General features: G+C 38.0%; 1 protein-coding gene across 9 annotated transcripts in view; it reads right to left on the bottom strand.

The window, feature by feature from the left end:
* Positions 1 to 24,225, bottom strand: part of LOC126872132 (sodium/potassium-transporting ATPase subunit alpha) — a 168,310-nt gene that overhangs the window by 17,197 nt on the left and 126,888 nt on the right. For 5 of the 9 annotated variants that reach the window (XM_050631738.1, XM_050631735.1, XM_050631736.1 and 2 more), the window contains exons 2-5: positions 7,495 to 7,575; positions 5,758 to 5,883; positions 892 to 2,617; positions 7 to 243 (exon numbers count right to left, since the gene is read on the bottom strand). In XM_050631738.1, coding sequence (XP_050487695.1) covers positions 7 to 243; positions 892 to 2,617; positions 5,758 to 5,883; positions 7,495 to 7,575 — 2,170 coding nt within the window. Of the gene's footprint in view, positions 1 to 6; positions 244 to 891; positions 2,618 to 5,757; positions 5,884 to 7,494; positions 7,576 to 21,210; positions 21,352 to 24,225 lie in introns of those variants that run through there. The other 4 variants (XM_050631741.1, XM_050631742.1, XM_050631743.1 and 1 more) reach the window with 2 other exon arrangements.

Raw genomic sequence — 24,225 nt, 5'->3', positions numbered from 1 at the left:
GCGTACCAGTTACAGCGACGATAGCACCCATTCGTTGGCAGCCTTCGACGATGATGAGCTTCTGCTGTGGCGAGGTACGGGCGAACACAATTTCGGTGTGGTACCTGAGAATCTCGTCCAGTTGGTCGGAGTTCAGTTCCCTGAGTTCGGTTCCGTGGATAACGGCGGCTTTAGCCTCGCGAGGATTGACTTCGGATACCGGGATATTCAGCCGTTGAGCAATGTCCTCGACGGTCTCGTTACCTGATCAAAAATATCATTTTCAACCTAAGTATTTTCTTCTAAGAAAGCAAGGGTGCTCGGCGCTTCGAACTGATTTTCCAATAAATTTACGTAACTATCCACTCCTTTGGGAAGTGTAGAATCGAAATTACTTATCAGGTTCCTAACAGCTGCTGCGGATTTATGAATATTTTATAAGAAGGGACAGAGTCGAAGGGGAAATTCTCATTTGCATTCTTCTGCTTGACTACGCGGTATACCGAAACGATTTGGGAAACGAGGAGATTCGGATGTAAATGTGGCAATTTGATTAAATTTGGTTAAATAGTTTCGGTGGTTACTTTGCTTTAACTAAATTTTCGCTCCTTTCTAAGCGGAAGTAGATATCCAGTTACAGGTTCAACCAGAAAGAGATTGTATTTGCTTTTCATTACTGATGTTTCCACACCATAGTTATCAAACAATTGTTATATAGTATAATCCTCTACAGAAAATCTCCCTTCAAACAGTAGAATCTCCTAATAAAAATCTCCTCGACATAATCTGTAAAAAAACTCACTAAAAACAACTAAATAACTCCAACAGAATCTCCTCGATATAACCAATTGTAAAGGATGGATTAGAAGAAAAGTAAATAAATGATAGAAAGGAACTACCAAGAAAACTGACCTTCAGAGATGATGCCGACAGATTTGGCAATGGCTTTGGCAGTGATCGGATGGTCACCGGTTACCATGATGACCTTGATGCCGGCGGAACGGCACTTGGCGACCGCGTCGGGCACCGCAGCCCTGGGCGGGTCGATCATAGACATCAGGCCCACGAAGCGGAGTCCATCAACCGGGAAGTTGGGGTCGTCGCAATTGAACTTGAAGCCGATCGGGAATTTGTCGGACGGCAGTATGAAGTCGCAGAAACCGAGTACACGTTCACCAAGGCCACCAAGCTCCAAGTAAGCGTTGTTGAAAGCCTCCTTCATCTCTTCGTCGAGTACCTTTTCCTTACCACCGATAAAGATAGTCGAGCAACGATCAAGAATTCTTTCTGGCGCACCCTTCATCACGAGAAGATGTCGAGGATCGTCTGGGTTGTCGGATTCGTGGATAGAAACTTGATACTTGTTGGTAGAGTTGAATGGAATCTCGCAGACTTTCTTGTTGCGTTTCCTAATGCCCATAACGTCACCAAGAGCAAGTTCCATACATTTCAACAGAGCAGCTTCCGAAGCATCGCCGTTCACCTCTCTCTTCAGGATAGGCTTGTCTTCCTGGCCACCTTTGAATTCGGCACGGTTGCACAGAGTAGCAATTTTCGCCAGAGCTTTGAATCCAGGGCTGGTACGATCGTATTGAAGTCCAGACTGATCCTCCGTCGTGTCAGCTTCGATGATCTGATTGTCGAACCACATGTGAGCAACGGTCATACGATTCTGCGTGAGTGTGCCAGTCTTGTCCGAGCAGATGGTCGATGTCGAGCCCAGGGTTTCCACTGCCTCCAAGTTCTTAACCAAGCAATTCTTCGACGCCATACGTTTGGCGGTCAACGTCAAGCACACGGTCACGGTCGCTAGCAAACCCTCCGGTACGTTAGCCACAATAATACCAATCAAGAAGATAACAGCGTCGAGCCAATGGTAACCAAGGATGAAGGCGATAAGGAAGAACGTAATACCAAGGAATACAGCTACGCCAGTGATCAGATGGATGAAATGGTGGATCTCCTTAGCGATCGGAGTTTCGCCGGTGTCAAGGCCGGACGCTAAACCAGCAATCCTTCCCATTACAGTTTGATCACCACAGCAGATCACAACACCCTTTGCGGTTCCTTCAACGGCATTCGTCGAGAAGAAAGCAAGATTTTTCGTTTCTAATGGATTTTCGTTCGTGAACTCTGGAGACCTGGACTGCGGCTCGGATTCACCGGTCAGAGAGCTGTTGTCCACCTTGAAGCCCCTCGATTCGATGATACGGATATCGGCCGGGATACGATCGCCGAATTTAACATCCACGACGTCTCCAAGTACCAGTTCTTCCGCTTTCAATGTCAGTTTCTCGCCTTCCCTAATTACAGTCGCGATCTGTGGTACCATGTTCTTGAACGATTCCATGATCTTGCTGGATTTACTCTCCTGGTAATACGAGAATATGCCTGTAACTATGACCACCGCCGCTAACACGATACCCAGGTACAGATTGTCGTCATTTGGATCCTCGCTGGTCGTTGCTTGAATCGAGTACGCGATAAAGCAGAGGATCGCGCCGATCCACAACAGTAACGCGAAACCACCGAACAGATTTTTACAGAATTTGACCCATTCGGGCGTTTGTTTCGGTGGGGTCAGCGAGTTTGGACCGTCCCTTTCTAAATTCTCTTTTGCCTTCGCATGGCTGAGGCCCTGAAACAAAAATAGTTTATCGTTAGTTCATCATGTTTGCAGCATTATGTTCGATTTGTTAGAGTATTTCTTTGGTAAAGTTTGAGGTCTATTGCGATTTATAATTGTTGCCAAATCGAAGCAGTGTTATGATAGTTTGGATATTAAGTTCTCAAATACTGGATTATGAAGTTATGTGGATTATGAAGTTTGTTCTTTATTTTGAATTAGATTGCGATGTTCTGTAACTTCTTTCTATTTGTTGGTTATATAGTTCTTACTCTGTGTAAAATGAGTACAAGTACCGTTTACAGTTAGCATTCAGTCACTTTTTGATTATAGTCGTTCAAATTCTAATATTATCCCAATAGTTATATAATACTTTTAACGTAAAATTATAAGAATCTGAATTATCAATCATTATTGATACCCAAACTATTAATCGTTTTAGCAACGTCTATCTATTCGAACTCTCAATATTCCTCGAATATCTATTTTGTTCTTTCAACGAACATCGTGGACCAACATCATTCCCAAATTAATGTGCATAATCATAACGGTAGCAAGGACCGGAGAAATAACCATTGAAACCATTCTTCATTATCGTCCACAAAATCATTGTACGCAATGATTATATCCAGGATGGTATTAATTATTTGGACACATCAATAACAGACTACATGCTCTCCAATCAGAAATTTTAACGACGAGATAGATAATTTTAGTAGGTATTGAAATTTTGCTATAGCGATATATTAACACATATATGTACTACTTTTTTCTTTTTAATTTTTCAATCAACCCATTCACGTCTTGTGTTAACGATTGCAACGCGTTCCACAATTATCGGCCTCGCTAAATAAGGGACATCAGGAATTTCGTGTCAGCGATGATACTCGAGAGCTTTAAATAACCCGATCGATCGAGGCGCGCGACTCGGTCGCGGAGAAAGAAAGAAAGAGAACTCGGCTCGCGTCAGCACCAAGTAATTATTCTAAACTGGAACGCGATTCCAACGATTTTCTTTTTTTAAATCGTTTCACTTTTTCGTATTTCTTTTTTTACAATATTCTGTGAGAAGCAAACGTGGATTCTTTCAATTTGCACACGTGTAACGTTACACCTCAAATACGATTCAGTGTAAATACTCACGAAATTCTCTAAATTGGTTAAAAGAACGCAATTCCAAGGAGGTCTTTTTTAAATCATTTCACTTTTTCGTATTTTTTTTTTTACAATATTCTGTGAGAAGCAAAGGTGGATTCTTTCAATTTGCACACGTGTAACGTTACACCTCAAATACGATTCAGTGTAAATACTCACGAAATTCTCTAAATTGGTTGGAAGAACGCGATTCCAAGGATTTTTTTTCTTTTTAATTCATATGACTCTCTCAAAATTTTTTTTAATAATATTTAATGAGAAGCAAAGATCGACTCTTTCAAATTACACACGTGTAACGTTACACCTCAAATACGATTCAGTGTAAATACTCACGAAATTCTCTAAATTGGTTAAAAGAACGCGATTCCAAGGATTTTTTTTCTTTTTAATTCATTTGACTCTCTCAAATTTTTTTAATAATATTTAATGAGAAGCAAAGATCGACTCTTTCAAATTGCACACGTGTAACGTTACACCTCAAATACGATTCAGTGTAAATACTCACGAAATTCTCTAAATTGGTTAAAAGAACGCGATTCCAAGGATTTCTTTTTTAAATCATTTCACTTTTTCGTATTTTTTTTTTTACAATATTCTGTGAGAAGCAAAGGTGGATTCTTTCAATTTGCACACGTGTAACGTTACACCTCAAATACGATTCAGTGTAAATACTCACGAAATTCTCTAAATTGGTTGGAAGAACGCGATTCCAAGGATTTTTTTTCTTTTTAATTCATATGACTCTCTCAAAATTTTTTTTAATAATATTTAATGAGAAGCAAAGATCGACTCTTTCAAATTACACACGTGTAACGTTACACCTCAAATACGATTCAGTGTAAATACTCACGAAATTCTCTAAATTGGTTAGAAGAACGCGATTCCAAGGATTTTTTTTTCTTTTTAATTCATTTGACTCTCCCAAATTTTTTTTTAATAATATTTAATGAGAAGCAAAGATCGACTCTTTCAAATTGCACACGTGTAACGTTACACCTCAAATACGATTCAGTGTAAATACTCACGAAATTTTCTAAATTGGTTAAAAGAACGCGATTCCAAGGATTTCTTTTTTAAATCATTTCACTTTTTCGTATTTTTTTTTTACAATATTCTGTGAGAAGCAAAGGTGGATTCTTTCAATTTGCACACGTGTAACGTTACACCTCAAATACGATTCAGTGTAAATACTCACGAAATTCTCTAAATTGGTTAGAAGAACGTGATTTCAAGGATTTCTTTTTTAAATCATTTCACTTTTTCGTATTTCTTTTTTTACAATATTCTGTGAGAAGCAAAGGTGGATTCTTTCAATTTGTACACGTGTAACGTTACACCTCAAATACGATTCAGTGTAAATACTCACGAAATTCTCTAAATTGGTTGGAAGAACGCGATTCCAAGGATTTTTTTTTCTTTTTAATTCATTTGACTCTCCCAAATTTTTTTTTAATAATATTTAATGAGAAGCAAAGGTGGATTCTTTCAATTTGCACACGTGTAACGTTACACCTTAAATACGATTCAAAGCAAACGCTCACAAAGTTCTCTAAATTGGCTAGAAGAACGCAATTCCAAGGATTTTTTTTTAATTCATTTGACTCTCACATTTTTTTAATAATATTTCATGAGAAGCAAAGATGGACTCTTTCAAATTCCACACATGTAACGTTACATAGATCTCAAGTGCGATTCAAAGTAAACAGCCCTAAAATTTTCTCTGCCTCGGTCGACGATTTGAATAAATTTTCGAATTAAAATATTGATCGTTAGAACATTCAATTTTCTAAAGTCCATGCAGATTTTTATTTAACCAAACGACCAATGTATTGCTTTTCAGTAGAGCTGGTATTGACCTTTTTTTCTATGCAAACAATCAGAGAATGATTTCAAATAGGTTTCTGTTATAAGTCATTGATAAACGACATTTTTTTACGGAGAGGAAAAAGAAGGAGAAGAGTTGGTCGCGAAAGGGTTAAGAATGTGAATATACTTACGTTTTCGGGGTGCGTCTGAAATCTTTGATACAGTTCCTCGGGTGTAATTTTGTGGAAGTCAATGTCCAGCTCCTGCTTCAGGTCCTCTAAATTGTCCGTTCTCCGCTTTGGATTCTTCCGCCGCGACTGTTTTGCAAAAATAACATAGAACGGATTAATCGAAGAACAGAAAGTGAGTTAACGAGATATTAGGCGAAGCCCGTTTTATTTTCTCAAGTTTGGTGCTACGTTGAATCTAGGTGAACGCTATTAGCAATTGAGAGTAAAGCCAGTTTCTTAAGCTTGAAGTTATAAATACTTTGTTTAATATCCTACAATAAAAATAGGTTGGGAATATTATTTTTAACGAAGATGGTAAAAATATCGATTTTTTTTTGTATGAAAGAATTATAAGGAAAATAGCAAGAGAATACTTAATACTTTAATTAACATTTCTGAGATTAGTTTAAGTTCCTAGAACATTGATGTTTCACATTGATGATTTCACATTTAATTCTTTAAATCTCATAATACATTCATCAAATTAGTTAAAGCTTTCAGAATAAGTTTCTAACTAGAGAAATCAGAGAATCTTTTAATATTTCAGAACTATTTTATTTCAAAATTATGATAATACCACAATCTTCGTTAAAAGGAGAGTGTCCTTATCAAAGTACAAGGATCACTCTAAGAACACCCTTCACCATACAAAATTACTTTTCATTCCAACACCACTTCGCATAAGAAATATTTACAACACAATCTTTCAGATACAATAATTAATCGTATGATCGTTAACTACAAGATGTTTCGTTTCCACGATCATACAGAATCGTCAGGGGACCAGTTTCAACCCTTCATCCCTGATATCAGTCAATTGTCTTAAATAGAGTCGTTAAGATCCAGAAAGTAGGCGACAGACGAAATCCCAAAGAGAATATTCCTCAGTCACGAACCGTAATGTCACAGTAATATATAAATATATATATTAATTGTTAAATGGTACAAATTAATTATATACATTGTGTTAGTAGTCAGTGTCATAGCGAGTATTAAATAATACTGTGCAGAATACAGTAATATTCAAAAATCTCCAGCTCTATAGTCTTCTCATCTTATATTCGAAAATCCACGTGTTGTACAAATTTCAATTAAATTTTAACTAATACCATGTGATCGTATAACAACTTGTCGTGCCATTTTCTTTTACCTACTACAGTTTTCTACCGATATTAGTTAAAATTTTCTTAGAACATGTCGTATCATTCTTGCGTTATAAAGCGAAAGACGCGTATAGCAGCTGAAAACTTTTGTACACCAGTGTATATAAAAAAGAATGCGTTAGTACCAGTCACCATAGAGAAAATAAGACTCCTCCCTTCGCAGAGGAACAGAGCAGAGACATTGATAAAAGTGTCTCGTTCGAAAAAGAATAGAAAGAGCAAAGATATGAAAGAGGTTTTAGAAGAAATTCTATGAAGGAATATTACGGAAAATTGTGTCGCGGATCTCCTGTGATTGTTAGAGTAGAATGACGAGGAAAATGGTTAGTAGAGAATGTCGAGGAAGAGAAAGATGTGACGGAGCATCTTTTGCAGAGAGAATTCCGAAGATTCGCGAAGAGAAAGAGAGTGATTGAGATAGAAACGAGGACAGAATTGGAAGATTCTGTCGTCGATGAAGCAAGCACCGGCGAAAATTGCCGGCGTAACACAAAAATGGAGAGCCACCGCGGACCGGAAGTCACGCAGTGAATACCTTGTACATCCCGTCGGCTGTTTTGTTGTCGTCGCGTATTTTCGGTAGCGTTGCGACCCTGTACGAGTCTGAGCGGCCATGCTGTAAAAAATGAGATGATAAAAAAAACATGAGATGAGAGCGAACGAAAAAAAATAAGGGAGAAAATTAACAGAGAAATAAAAATCGATGCTATACAATGACAAGTGAAAGATTCAATTAAACAAATAAATATTGCCATGACTCTTCGGTTGCGTCCAGTGTTCCTTGGTTCACGTGGCTGTAAAACTTCCTTTCGAACGTCTAACGAGCTTGAAAGGGCGAAATATTCAACGACAATGAAAAATATATACATTCGAAGGGAAGAAATATAAATTAAATAAAATTGATGGAATATAAGAAGCGCGGATTAATCGTTTCACTTTCGATTTTTAATTAAACGATACTTGACAATTTTCTAATTTCACGTAATTTAATTGAACGCGATCCTTCAACACCAAGCACTCTCTAATTTTACGATAAACTTCAATTGCAAGCCCCAACATTCCATCTTCCTTTGAAGCTTCGAAGCTTTGATGCGTCCAGCTTCTTATTTCCACGATCGTCTAACAGTTCTTAGAATAATATTTTCCAAAAATAAACCGAATAGCCCAGTGGACGACTTTTGGTTCTATATTGCGTTTAGATCGCACGATCGGCGAAGTCGACCATGAGAACATGCAGAAGCGCAACGTGTTAGGCTTTTGGAAACACGTGGGCACAGTGGGCAGCGTGAATCGATTACACGAGGCCACGGTGCAGCCGCGAGCCTAATTTTCAAGAGCGACCTCGGCTGGCTGGTGTTTGAGTAACGACTACTTCCGGTACCGGTTTAACGAAGGCGTGTCACTGAAAATCGTCCGGTTCCCGGATCGTTTCGATCCTTGAACGAATAACTCGCGATGTAAATCACGATTTCTATTGTGAAGGACGCTATTGTTCATCCGTTCGACGTCCATCCATGTTTTTCTTGTACAGTTTTATAAACTGAAGGACGACGCTGAATCGACGAGTCTTGCGACTATTATAGTGATTTGTTAATCGAGTCATGAATGAAAAGTAAATCGATCTTTATTCTTCTATACATAGGTAAATACGATATAATTTTATTTTCATTCGAGATAAAACGATATATCGGAGTAGGAGAGGTGGGAAATCACGTTTACGTAAATTTGAAAACATCCAATTCGAAGTTTCACATTTATTCGTTAATTCTTCGCGAATTCATTAGTTTTCGGGAAGATGAAAAGATGCACGCTTTTTCATAAATAAATCAAATTCCACGTATTAAGTGCATTCTGTATATTTTCGGAGTTTTTCATTAATTGTCGAAAGTAACGACAGTTCGATCGTTACGTACGAAGCTTTATTCGTTTTAATCGAAATATCAAAGGGAAACGTATACACCGATATGTTGTGTAATGGAAATTACCAGCATATTTATATAAAATTATTATATACGTTTATGAAAGCATCGAATTGAATGGTGTAGCCTGTTCGTAAAGTATTCGATAATTGAAATATTTCTATTGAAAGTAATATCAAGTTTGCGATAAATTGAGAACGAATGAAGTGAAGAATAAAGCTCCTTTCGATCTACCGAATAAACGCAAACGATTCCCTGTTATTTCCCCGTGTCTGGGGTATTTAAATCGAAGGGTGTGGTTTTATGGAGGTGAACGACTTCAGGGAAACATTCGACGACCATTTGCAGAGGAATGTTTGCCATGATATCTGCCCGTGAATTGGCGTAATCTCGTTTTCTCGAATGTTTGAGCGCATACAAATGACGTACTCTAACGCGGGCATCGATAAAACGTTTCACAAAGGGATGGTATTTCTATGGTTCAAGCCTTAGAAAGTAGACGACAGATCAGAAATTCGTAAGGGTCGCACCCCTAGTCTTTCGACAAAGAAGATACTGAAACGTGATTGATCGATTGACCTACAATTACTACTACTCATACTCACCAACATAAAAAAAGGCGAATTCTTTGATATTTAGTTTTGCTCTTTATACCGTTGGACAAAATTTCGTACCTCGGTCGTTAGTTTTGTATACCAATCCTTAACTTTCTGTATTTCGTCTTAACCCTGTATTTTAATTTCCAATTTTCTGCACTTTTAGTTCCATATTCTCGTTTTAAATGTTCTATTCTCTTACATTTGTACTTTGATCGGTGATTTCTCGTACCTTAATTTGCATTTTAATTCTTAATTTGTTGTGCGAGAAGTGTCGTCCTTTTACAGACACGTCTTTATACAAACGTGAAACCTAATCTGTCTAACTTTGTGATCTTCATTTTGACAGAACAAAATGGATCACGATTCGACGAAATGATATAAAACGGAAAATATTGTGCATCCATTATTTCCTTATAAAACGAAAGAAACTTTTCGGACGACCTAATATATTCTAATACTTAATTCTGCGTACCCTGAATTTCGCACTTAAATTTCTCGTGTCCTGTATTTTTAATTTCGCTTTTATTAATTTCACTGTTTAATTTTGTATTCTAATTTTCAATTTTCTGCATTTTTAATCCTGCGCTCTCTAGTTCCCAGTTCCTTTTTCTATCTTTAGTTCTGTACGTCTGCTTATTTATTTTGACAACGTTATATGTATATATATTTATATTTATTATATATATATATATATATATATATATATATATATCGGGGGTTGGAAAAAAACTGCGAACAGGGAACTGCGTAAAGTTTCGCGAGATACATCGGACAGGATGGCTGTACGCGCCGTGTATCGATCGGTCGGTGCATGTGCGCGCGCGATGCGATAATTGTCACTCGTTGCAGGAGAAGATTTTGCCTAGCCGCAGTGCAGTAAATTGTCTCGACCTCTCGTCGACTCGGAACGGTGATTGCAATACCGAACGTGTCGCGGAAATAAGCGAAATAGATTGGCGCGTAGCCAGTGGTTCTCGACGCTCGCGGAATCCTGTTCCAGTCGGTCGATAGATCGTGAGTCAAATCGAAAATGTTTTTCCTACGATCTGTTGCTGTTAGATTTAAAAGCACATAACAGAAACAACCAACACTATCATCGTATAAGAGTTATCAAAATCCTTGAAACTCGGAAAATTCCATAGCACTGCATCATCTTCTGATCCAACCACTTCGATCCTTCTCGAATCTTCTCAATCTCTAAACACAACTTCGTCTTTCTTGCAATCTGAATGCCACGGTTGGTGGTAGAAATAAGCGAAGAAAAATAGTAGAAACAGCGATGGCAAAAACGTAAATGATAATTTCAACTATGTCCCGTAAATAATCTACGCGGACACTATGAGGATTGGCGGATTTTTCTGTGCTTATGGGAAACTCGAAAGCGGAAGAAAACGAGCAGAAATAATTTAGAAAAATGTACGAAATATCCAGAGCAGCTAATAGTCCTTGCAATATTATTTGGTAGATAAAACAATTTTCTACACTTCCATTTCTTTCTAATCGCATTCATAAAATCGCGTATTACAAAAATACGCACTCCACTAAGCGTATACGTATTCGTTAAATTAACTCGAGCGTTTTATCGATACCTGGTTCTACTATCTGTCTATTTATCTTTCTTCCCTACCGTATAAGTAAATTGAAAGATACCGGAAGATCGATTTTACTTTATCAATTCCCATGTTACTAGCGCTGTTGGCGAAAAAGGAAGGGAAGAACTGCGAGGAAACGTGGTCGAAAAACAGGACGGATCGAAGGCGAGCGGACGTAGTTGGTGACGAATGCTCAGCCTCTCTCTATTGATCCAAATGATACAGACACAAAGGTACGCGGCGGCTGTTCGTCAACGATTTTAACGAGCGGTGTGTGTCGACGGCAACTCTCGTTCCGTCGAAATAAATTGCCAGCGGCGTGCACTGTCATGCCCTCCTGATCCTCTCTATGACCGATATTTTAATGGCTCGCTTCAACAGGATTTTAGTTTCGAGCCATGCTTGCCCTTCCACGGTTAAATGTCCCGTGAACTTTGACACGAGTTTCCGTACACATCGTTACAGGCTCGTGAAACATAACTTTTATCGAACATACGAAAAATGTGAAAAAGTTTCTTTCGTTTTGTAAGATGATAATAGACGAACAATAATTTCTGTTTTATATTATTTTATTGAATTAGGTATGATCCATTTCGTCGTATTTCTATCATTATGTTCGTGCATAATTCAATAAACTGATATAAAGCAAAAAACATTGTACGTCTATTATTTCCTTATAAAACGAAAGAACAACTTTTCGAACAACCTAATATATACGCGTATGGGCTACTTATAGAAAAGATTGCTAGTGATTCTGTGTAACCGTAGTTTATCGCGGCGGTTGATTTTGCGAGCATCAGCGCGTCGGTGATAGAGTTTGCGCATCCCTATACGTTCATGGGAATGTGAGAAAGTGCAAAATTGCACAGAATGTACATAATATGGAGACGTATATGAAATATTCAAGGTATTAGATTGTCCAAAAAGTGTTTTTATTTTACAGACACGTCTGTTACAACGATGCATCTTTATACAAACATGAAACCTAATCTGTCGAACGTTGTGGTCTTTATTTTGACAGAACAAAATGGACCATAATTCGACAAAATAATATAAAACGAAAAACGTTGTGCATCCATTGTTTCCTTATAAAACGAAAGAAACTTTTCGGACGACCTAATACGTACAGCTTTTTATAATGTCCGGTATAATTTTCTACGAAGGCTATACCTTTTTTTAAAAATTATATTCGCAAAAATATGAATTTGCATAAAGATACACAGTGTAACGATGAATATACGACAAGCGGAAGTCTTAAATCAATGTGTTTACTGGAACATTGTACGCGTTCGCGGTCTCTTTGTGTCGTCGATAGAAATCAGAGTTCTCTTTTGAAGAGTGGTCGAGGAGTAGCCAAGATTTGTATGAGTTTCAAGATAAACAATTTTCCATTGAAAAGTATTTTCCTATACGACGATGTTGTTCATTGGGATTCTTGTGACATTTATTTACGTAACGCTCATGTTTATTCTCCTACCATCTAATATTTTGATATTGTAAGTTCCTGGTTTTTTTCTCCAATCTTCTCTTCGATCTCCTGTCTGTGGTAATTAAAGATACCTGGTTAATTGTTTATAAGAAAAGACCGATCTCTATTCTTTTGCTCGACACTGTAATGATTTTACCAGTAGTGTAAGATATACGCGTTGAGATGTTGAAGGTCTAAAAGATTAAAGGTTTGTGAATATTGGAGATGATTGAAGCGCATACCACGTGTCTGACCTTACGAGGCCTGATTCTACTTATCTTCAAGAAGCACATTTCCGTTCACCGTCACAACGTTCCATGAATCTGTCCCTGTCCCTTGAGAGTATCCTATCGTATCTCTTATTAATAATGTCAGTTACGGTTGTCAATATTGTCATGCATGTCTAATGCAAAGCTAATCGTCGATAGCTAACAATCATCCGTTTCATCTAATCAAAGCTCCATGCTCGATAACTTCATATCGATATATTAATTCTCAGATATAACTCAGTGTTGGCTGAATCATTGTGCTCCAAATGTCCAACGTCTACTGTCAAATATATTTACTGTCCACTACATATTCGCTTCGTAAAGAGAAAAGAAATATCGACGACATAGAAATACAACGTCATTGTCGATTCTTCCATCGATTAGAAGATTACAGAGGAATCTTATATCTTATTATAACTTATGCTCACGTATGTTTTTTTGAGAAGAATAAAAACATTTTTATCTTTTAATTAATAGCGAGTAATTTCTAGAAAGAGGTACTTTTAGAAGAAACTTCAATTTGTTTCAGCGTCCAACGATATATTTGTAACATATGTAAATTGCAAGCAAATTGTTCATCAGATTCAAAATATCAGTAACCTACATTATAGATGATCTTTCCCGCTAATTTCACTCTCAATGATTCACACGAAAAAATAGAAACTAAGCTTCCAGATGAAGAATTAGGCGAAGAAAACTAATCCTCAGCAATATCCTCGTAAACATAGAAAGTAATTTAACTCCGAACATCTACATAATCCACAACTAACTCAGCCTTATATGTAATTAGATAAGTAGATATTACGTAATAATTAACGATAATCGAGTATATCACAATGAAATTCATACATCTTTTCCAAAACTTCAACCATATTAATTTTTACTTTTCAACACAAAAGGGTGAAACAAACATTTTGCCAAATTATCGTCAGCCTGACCGAGCCATCGACGACGATAACGACGCACAATTTTCTATATGGCCCTGTACCATCCCTCTACATGTGTAGACATTTGTATTCCATGTATGTGTGTTTCACACCATGGCGGAGGTGCGTACGTAACGAAATTGCATAATCGAGCTTCCTCAATGACGGGAACGCCGTGTGACGATCAACGAGAGATAATAACGTCGCGGAGGAGAATTGTCGCGTTTACGCTCGCGAGCGCGTCGCGTCGGTGTCGCGCGTAACAAAATTACGCTTTTTACGAGCGGTAGATGACGCTGGGCCCTGACTTGTACGCTTGGCCCCGACTTCTTCTACACGCTTGGCATTTTTATCTAATCGTGAACGCATTCCAACGAATACGTCGGCTGACGTATTTAATTCAGCCACACGCTGCAATATTAAATTACATGCCACGAATTATTCAGCCGGTTAACATAGCCAGACTTGAGACTATAAATTTCTCGCGGATCGTTGTCGCATTTTTACGTGCAAATCTCTTCATTCAAATCATCGTCGTTCCTTCCTTTTCCTCTCTGACCCTCCGAGAGGCTCTTAGACCTTTTGGTCGCGTGTCGAACGACAGCGATCTCAAATTTGTTAATTTCGATGATAGAGAAAATAAAGTGAGATCCTGTTTGCTCGAATATCCGCCCCTTCCTGTTTCCTCCTTTCGTTGAATAAGAAATGATCGGTTTTTCAAGGGACGTTTACATCTGTCGCAGTTAGAAGCTTCTGCATAGCGTGGAAGTCTATCAAAGTCTGCGGATTTATATCTTTCTTTAGTATCGAAGGTTATACCGATTATTTCCAATATGTTTAATAACATGCTGCAATAATATTTACAGACAGTTATGCCACCACGAATGTTTACTATGATCTGCGATATACCGATTGATCACGTGGACACGAGGAAACATTTGATATCCAGATAATATCGCGCGGTTTTATATAGCTTTAATTAACGTATCCGAGGAATAAATCAGCGACTATCGTCTCACAGAATGATTCATAAATTAGCCGTCGACTCTCCAAAGAGTCCTCAACTACTTGTAAAACATTCATCAAACTCTATCACGTGAAATAATCCCTCTCGAAGTATCGAAAATCTCTGGAAAATCAGGACTCAACTTAAAGCAAACTAAATGGAAGAAATGCTAGATTAGACCCAGCTATTTAGACGAAGCGGAGGAATCGTGGCAAAAATAACAACCCGAATAGAATGTTGATTCCCTAAAAAAGGTTCCTTAAAAAATATTCCTTAAAAAATAAATACGATAGGAGATAACGAACCAGTGAACACTGAAATGTCAAAAATCTTCATCGGTCTCGAATCTAATTGAAAGCAAATTAAATGAAACGAGTCGAAATCAAACGATTTGGAGGAAATTCACGGAACGCCCGACAAAGATTAGAGATTTCAAATTAAAAATTTCTCAACGCACACGTACGCTCGAAAATAGTCAGATGGAACTGCGCTAACGAGGACAAGCGCAGAAACAGCCGAATCGATGAAGGTAAAAAAATTGGGATTTAAATGGTCCCGTGGCATCCATGAAAATCCTAATCGATGTACAAACGTTCGACGTAGATCGATCTAATCCGCAGGCTACGATAAAGTTCGCAGAATGCGAATGCTGATCGACCTTATACAAATTGCTGATCGTTAGCAAATGCGCGCGAGCACGTACTTTCCGGACCAGTCGTATACATAACGAGAGAGATTAGCGCGTAGGGACCGGAAGTGGTTGTCGAGCAGGAAAGCGTCGCGATAAAAGACACGATGAATCGACTCGTAATATTCCAATAGATGGATGTTTGAAGCTGAAGTAAATTGAATCGTTATTCATTTGTTTTTATATTGTTGTAAGATCGCATCTCGCTGTGGCTGCGTTGAAAAAAGAAGCTATGACGGATGTAGAGAATTTGATGCATTTATTATTCTATTATTGTTTTATTATTATTATTTCAAAGTTATAATTATCACTAATCGTTTATTACACGATTGCATTTCATTTTTGACGCGTTAAAACAGCTACGTTCAATGTACAGAATTTACCGTGACAGTGATGCATTTATTATGCTGTCATTATTATTTATTAGACATCGCAAGGTTACATCTCATTCTTGACGCGATAAAAAGGAGCTACGAACGATGTACGGAATTTTATGTAACAACGACGAATTTATTTTATCATACGATTTATTAATTTGTTCAATTTGATTTAAATAATGTAATAATTAATATTCCGTTAAATCTAATGTCGTCGCTTCGAGTATCATTTTCGCGGCTGTTTTCAAAACATAGCGAGTTATTGCCTCTGTAATTGTACGTAGTGTCCCCTGAAAGCCTGTTCTTGGAACAATATTATGGTAATTGAAATGGTCATAGTCCTCGACTAATGCAAAGTAACAAATAAAATTGCATCAAAATAATTTAGTGGAAGCTTACGTTTTTATGAAATAAATTTCTTTTAAACAATTTACAAAAAGAAAAATGCAAATATTCTATCGTAATTTTAGTGACGCTTTAAATTTTCTCGCAGTGTAGGATACGTTGAAGATAATTGTGTGCAGTTGGAAAGTTCGTACATGGTATGTTGGACGTTGTCTGTACAGCAGTCTATTATGTTGTGGTCATTAGTTGGAATATATAGGCTAAGCGAACAGTGGAGCTCTGCAGGGCTCCCAAATGATTATCTATCCGAGCTTCGAACACATTTAGTGTACATAGATCAACGAGGTCGCTGTTGTAACGCAACGTTGTCCAGAGAGGACGTAATGTAACGTGAAATTGATGAAAAACAATGCAACATGAAATTGCAAAAGTATTACATAAAATATATTCTGAAACCGATACGAACAATCATTCTGCTTGTCTATTCAATGCAACAATCTCTATGTGATCTATTGATCTTGATGATAACACAGGTAGGATTTGCACGTAGCCATTTTCACTCTGCTATTTATTACCTGAATCAATAACTGTACCATCTAAAAATACTTTTGTACAGTTATAAAAGTCTGCCGTGATAGAAATAAATATGTTCGAGTTTATAGAATCCAATTGCAAGATACGGATACGTGGCAAATATTTTTCACGTATCTTATTATTACGAATTATTAACGTTTGTATCGCTTTGAAGCTACAAATAATCTTTCAAATTCTAACGACTATACTTTCGATACATTGAAGAGATAAGACGTACATTAATTGTTCATTTCAGCTTGCAGACATGCTCTCGCCAAATATCTAAAACAAATGCTCGAAACGTGTCATTAACCGGACCAGCATCCCCTGTTTGTACAAAATAAACTCGTCGCGATTTTATTTTGTTTTCATTTCCATCCTCATCGACGAATGCACTGCTTTTTCCAGAGACATACTTTTTCCTCGAGCAACCTTTAGGACGAACTTTCATTTCCAGTTACTTTTTAGAATAATTTTTCGTTGTCACAGATCTATCCATCGAACGATGAAATATTACGACGATGAATTTTTATTGAAATAAGATTTTAGGAAATTTCACAGCAAAGTTAACGCGGACTAAAAGTGACTACTAGAATTAATATCTAAAATGAGGGAAAGTAATTCGCTGAGAAGTTACATTGGTCGACTCTATGAGTTAAGATTCGTAGGATAATGGCAATGACGAATATTATTTTCCCAAACATTCCTTCGAAATTCTTTATGCTGTCTCTTTAGAAGTAGATCTGCGAAAATAAAAACTCTTTTTTGACAACGTTGAATATCGATTACGTATCGGAATAACGTGAAGTTTATCGTGTTTATGTATGTAGATTTATAAATACAAAGACGTAAAGAATGTAATAAAATACATGAAAATATATAAAATATTCAAATGAATGCGAATGTTGCAATATCTAACACGCGAAGGAAATCAAAACTATCTTTTTAGGTACGTTAATAAAAACTTGAATTTGCATAAACGTCTACGCTAATAAATCAATGTGTTAATCCACCATTGATGATTTCGTAAGGTAGAGTTGATCAATTTGGCTTCTCAGAGGCTGGAATATAAAAAAGAGCAGAGAACCTCGAGTAAGATGGATCTCTCGCAGTCTTTCGAAAAGAAGGCACGTTAGAAGCTCGCTGAACGAGAGACAAAGAAACAAAGTAAGCGAACGACCACGCCGGGGACCGTAATCGTCGAATTAAGGTCGAGGGTACGGGGGCTTTTATTGAGAAGAAAGCGTATCTGGGGATCGCAATTACTTGCCAGAAACGGGGGACGCTCTTGCGATTAGCGCGGTCAGGATCGACGAATTTTCTGCTGTGAATTGCACAGATAAGAATGTAACAAATGTCTTCGATTATTAAAAAAGTTTCAGTCAGTTTCGATAAATAATTAATAAATAGATTTAGAATTTATTTCCTTTTTTTTTTTTTTTTAGAATTGAATATCGATCATGTAACAATATCTAATGAAATCAAGAAATTAACAACAATCAGAGTAGATTAATTCATGGGTGAATTTTTCGTCAAAGGATTACGTTACAGTTAGTTTCGATAAATAATTAATAAATAGATTTAGAATTTATTTCCTTTTACAATGAAATTACAATGAAATTAAGAAATTAGAGGAAAAATGCAGTCGATCAATTTGTTTTCCCGAGGCTCATATTACACGCGGCAGTACATGAAACTGTAACGAAATTAAGAAATTAGCAAAAACGAATTAATCAATTTGCTATCCCGGGAGACTCGTGTTATATGCTACAATACACTACACGCACTACATGGAATCGTTTAATAAAAGGTGTCTGGAAATGTTTGAATGGAGTTTTCACGAACCTGTGTACCGCAAAGTACACAACCGCAAACAACTTGCATTGTGAACTAAGAAAAACAATGGCCAAATAAACAATAAACGAAAGACAAACGCGAGCAGGAACTGAAACAACGGAAAAGCAACGGCGTTTGTAAATTGCGACAGCTGTAGAAATTAGTTTGTACGTTGGAAAGGGGTGGATTTCACCCTTTGGAGAGTCTCAAGTTCGTTCTCGCTTGTCACAGACGTTCGACCCACGAATTTCATCGCGACAGACGCCACAAAACCGAGTTTAATCGAGTTGCATAACCGTCTCTCTTCGTCCTCCACTCGCCCCACCCCTTCAAAAGGGGCGGAAAATGGGTGGAACCGGAAGAGCTCGAAGGGATGCAACGGATTGACTTGAAATTCTAACAGAGTCAGCCCGTGCTTAACCCAATTCGATCTTCGTCGAGGACTTGACTTGGTCGGAATCAGAGAAGGGTGGAGTTCTCACGATACCGTGGTACTAACGAGGGTGGCGCAGGCTGAATGCTACGCTTCATCGTTGCGAACTCGCAGATATGGCGACGTTACGTTATTACGTAACGTGGAAAAGGCCTGGAGAATTTGTGAAACTTCTCAACTGATTTGGCGCTTGTTGGAATAATTGGAATTTCTTGTAAAAAATAACAATATATGTGATAGCACATGATGATTGAAACCTTGTATTTAGCATGATATCACAGAGAAGGAAAAGTAACGTTTAAATTATAGTACCGAGATTTTATAATATTTTATAATATGCATTGTGAACGTAGGACTATCGTTTCGTTAAAATGTACTTTGTTTCAAATTGTAGTGGATCAAGTATTCTGATCTAAATAACAGGAAGCAAAGAGAATATAAAAGTATGACAGTAAAATATGAACATAGGAAAGGAATGTATATTACACAGATTGCAAGTAGTAAAATCGTGGGAAATAAAATATTTGAATCGCTAGAGATCTGTTATTAGACTTCTTGAAGTTTGATTTTTAAATGAATATTATAATATCGTAGGATTATTCTTTCACTAAACTTGGCTGCATTTTATTTCAAACAGTTCGGGTCGGTTTATTTGAATAAAATTGATTTAGAAGCTCGTTGTTCCACTTCTCCTTCCATTGGGTTTCACGGTAAACGATAAAATTGCGTAAGAGAACGGTTTATGAAGCACAGAGATTCACTTAAAACTACGCTAGTGAAATATGGTGCGGTATTCACGGCAAATAGTGGGTAGATAAAATTTGCATCTTGATACAAAATAACCGCCCATAAAACGGCAGAGGTTGTTCTCTATGGTAGATAAACCAGAATAGCGCTTGCGTTCAGAGTTACAGAGCTCGTTCCTCCGTAACAAACTTATTCGCGATAAAACCAGCCACTGTGCGATGGAAACATATTATGTAGATGTTCCAGACGCCCACTCCAACTCTAAAGGGATTACAATCGAGGAATCGATCGTTTCTGGTTTCTCGTTTGAAGCTACTATAAAGAAATAATCATAGCTAGAGCTAGAAGTTATTGCTATTCCAAGAACACTAACCCCATTTCTATATCCTTATACTCATTATACTTGTTGTGCAGTTATTATATCATCCTATAATTCCTCTTTCGTTCGGTTTCCATTTGATGGTTTTTCAATTTTCTTTAAAAAGAGGACACGATATTTTAACTAGAAATGAAAGAAGAACGAAAAAATGTAATATACGTTATAGAAAAAGTTGGACGAATAAGAAGTTAGCTCTAACGTATGGTAGTTTAAACAGAACAATAATTTACATTCGAAGATTCAAAATTTTTCTAGCCGATAGTACAGATCTCGTAAGCAATCGATTAAGCCAATTTCATTATACCTATGTCAACACCTCGACAAATAAGTTACAAGTTTCTCACATTTCAATTATATTTCTATCCTCGAAACGTCCTTCGCAAATTGAATTTTCATTATCTACCCTACTATGCGTTGCTACACGCAGATAATTTCCATACAACATCTGCTTCTACGTTATAGAACATTGATAAATCATCGTGAACGTTCTTTTCATAGTTCCCTGATTTTGATCTCAGGTTAAATTTAATTTCGTGCTCGAAAATAAAAATCCACGATGTACAAAATGGACTAGGATGTTTATCCACAGAATCCTTCATTCCAAAACGTTTCAGTACGAATAAAAATTCCCGAAAGACAAAGATGTTCGACCACGGAGCCCTTAAGTCCAAACAATTTCTCTCCGACTGAAGACAATCAGAAAGAAGAATTTCTCATACGCAAACGATTATACCTAAGCTGATCATCCACGAAACCCTTCGCCCCAAATATTTCCTCTGCGAATAAAAACAGCCACCAACAGAATAGAGCTAAGATATTCATCTGTGAAACCTTCGATAGCAAATATTTTCTTTCCGAATAAAAACATGCGGAAACAAAAATGTCCCATATGCATATGGATTAGCTAAGGTATTCCTGCACACGATACTGCAACCACTCGTCCTTCGGCCCCCGGAGCGGAGAACGCGACGCCAGACGTCGCGTGATCCGTTCGCGTATCGTCGCAGCGCGTCACGAAGCCTCGAACCGCCCCCGAACGATTTAAATCGGCCTGGGGCCGCGTCCACACCGCGCTCCTATCGATGGTACCGTACCATTCTGATCCAGAAACCGACCCTCTTACACCGCCTCGCCTCGTTCACCCTGTGACGCGACGTTCCGCTTTCCGTTTCTCCCTTTTCCACTGTCCGCCGTGGGTCGATGAGGACGGAGCCAGCCGCAAGTGACGCGCATGCGACCTAACAGCCCCGACCAACCACCCCCTCCATCATGGATCAATACCCAACCAGGCCACCTGCCTTTTCTCTCTCTCTCTCTCTTTCTCTCTCTCTCTCTCTCTTTCTCTGGTGCAGCTCGAAAACGCGCGTGTGTCGCTGAAACACGCGACCCAACGTACGGGCAACACTCACGCGCGGACAATCTGGCGCCATAGGGTTGTCTCACGAGTCTTGATCTCACGGTTTCATCATTTTCGTTCGCTTGAATTTTTCAGGTAAATTGCAGGCTAGAGGTAAATTGGATGCGTTTGGACGAATTTTCCGGGTGGACTGTGCAAGGTAGGTATAAATTAGAAATGTTTCGCGAGGTGATTTGGGTGGAGCATGAGCCGCTTCGATGAATATTCCAGGTAAATTGTAAGATAGCGTAAATTGCAAGTGGTTTGTCAGGTGATTCGAGGAACATCGGTTGTTTCGATGAATTCTTCAGCTGGTTTTCCAGGTTCTCGTCGAATGATTTCGGTTAAACATGTGCTGTTCCGATGAACTTTTTAGGTAGACCGTAGGGTGAGCGTAAATTAGAAGTTGTTGATTAGGTGATTTGGGTGGGGAGTATGGACTGGTTGGATGAATTTTTGAGGCAGATTGCAACGGAGGGTAAATCGCAGGTGTTTCGTTAAGTGATTAGGGTGGTGCATAGGGTGTTGGAATTTTTGGGATAAATTGAAGGTTAAACGATTTAGACGGGACAGAGGCTATTTAGACGAATTTTGCGGGTAAGTTGTAAGGTGGGAGGGGGTAAATTCTATTTACTACTATTCCGTTAAGTGATTTGGAATATGGATTGTTTAGATAAGTTCTACAGTCTACTGAGTAAATAAGACAATTTCATTAGAGTAAGATATAGATTAGAGTTAAGTGGATTTTCGGATATATAAAGTGAGTAAGATGTTTTCGATAGACATAGATTGGCTCGAATGGGTGTGATATTTTCATTAGGGATGGGCTGTTTAGAGTTCTAGGGTGTATTGAATGGGTAAGATGTTTTCATTAGGTAATTTGGGCGAGGAAACATGGCTTGTTTGGATAAATAGAGTGCATTGAGAGGATAAGATGTTTTCGTTGGTGTTAGTGGATGATCGGTTGATTGGAAAGTAAATAACCGGCGTTTGAAGCCTACAACATTAACTGCAGAATGTTTCCCAATTTCTGTGACATCATTGAAACATCTGGGATACAGAATTTCTTCAGATTTCAACATATTATCGTGCATATTGTTATATCGGAAGAAACATCTGTCTGAAAGAACCTCTTACAATCGTAGACTTGGAAAAATTGTAGAAATTGTTTTGTAGCAGCAGCATAATTTTCTTTCGTAACTTAGGTACTCGTTAAGATTAAGAAGTAGCTCTGCTGCTGAGAATTTATTCGATATCGTTAAGGTAATTAGACGTCGGGCTTGAAAAATGTAATTAACTTGGTCATATGATAGATTCTTTAGAAGTTTCGTGTCTCCATAAAAGAACAGGAAAAAAAGAAGAGTAGAGGGACGGAACTTGATAACATCATCTTTAAGCTTCTACACAGACGCTGAAAGTTAATAAGATCTAACTACATTTCTTTTCAATTTCCGCTTATTCGCTCCTTGCCTCATCAAATTTGCAAACGTCCAAAGCACGGTAACTCGATTACCGTTAATCCAGTCAAAGTTGAACGAAGATTAAGGTAGCCATTTAGTTTCGAGCAATTCTGCTATTCTCATTGTTCGCGATTAAGAAAAATCGTTCTTTTCTCTCTCTAACAGACGGTCGGTTTGAACGCAAACTTAATTGGCTGCCATTTTTCTCCTTGTTTAATATTACAGGCTCCATTGCGTCACTTTTTCCGACCCTGTAGTTCACTGTCTCATTTTTCCTCGTTTCCACCAGCCGTTTCAACGACTTCTGCTGTCTTCTTTTTAGCAGGCTGACGAGGGTGGCCAGAAACATATACCGGCCAACCAGGTCAGCACAGAGTTCTCGTCCTCGTTTATCACATTGTGTCCCTTGTGTACGTGTGTACATGTAGAAGATAGTTATGTATAACTCGGATAACGGGGACATCCTTCGACGTCCTGGACGTCACTGTGGTTAGCTTCCTTCGGGCTATTTCCGAGCAAAATTTAGTATCGACGCGGTATATATTCGGATTGATGGTTTAGGAGTTTGTTGTTCTCATGCTCTGGTACGTAAATTTAGTTTTATCGACTTTCTAGAAAATTCCACGCGGAGAAAATATATTTGAGAAATTGAAAATTGTCAAAGTTGTGGAATATTCGAGTTTACCAATTTTAAATATTAATATTTCCGAATATTCGAAACTTTTAACTTCCTAATTGTCGAACTCGCGTACATTCGGAAACCTCTAGTTTGTCAGATTTACCAAATTTTGAAATTACCAAATTTCCAAACTCTCGATCTGCCAGACGATCAAATTTCTCCATTTTCAAACTTTCGTTGCCCGGAAATTTATTTTCCGAATTTTCAAATTTAAAAATCTCCGAATTCCCAAACTCCCCATCTTCCGAACTGCTAAATTCCTCAATTTCCGAACCTTAACCCACCCAAATCCCCAAACTACAAATCCCCAAAGCTACAAAAAGGACGTAAACGAAACGCCAACGAAATTACAGACCAAATGAAAACTTGCAGAACGCTGTATCTAGCGAAAAAGCAACTTCCTTGATCCCCGTGGTAGCGTCACCTACATGGCCATAAGTCGTGTCCCAAAAAAGGACAGCAAACAATATGAAATATTTCACATTCAACGCCAAACAGCGCCCATTCAGGGGACTCAATTGGCTGGCACGGCTCAAAGGGTCCAACCTGGTCCCATGCGGCTTAGCAAACCCGT

The sequence above is a fragment of the Bombus huntii genome, chromosome 12, assembly GCF_024542735.1.
Source record: "Bombus huntii isolate Logan2020A chromosome 12, iyBomHunt1.1, whole genome shotgun sequence".
Lineage (NCBI taxonomy): Eukaryota > Metazoa > Arthropoda > Insecta > Hymenoptera > Apidae > Bombus > Bombus huntii.
The sequence above is the reverse complement of the archived record's forward strand: the minus strand, read 5'-3'. Positions and strand labels throughout refer to the sequence as shown.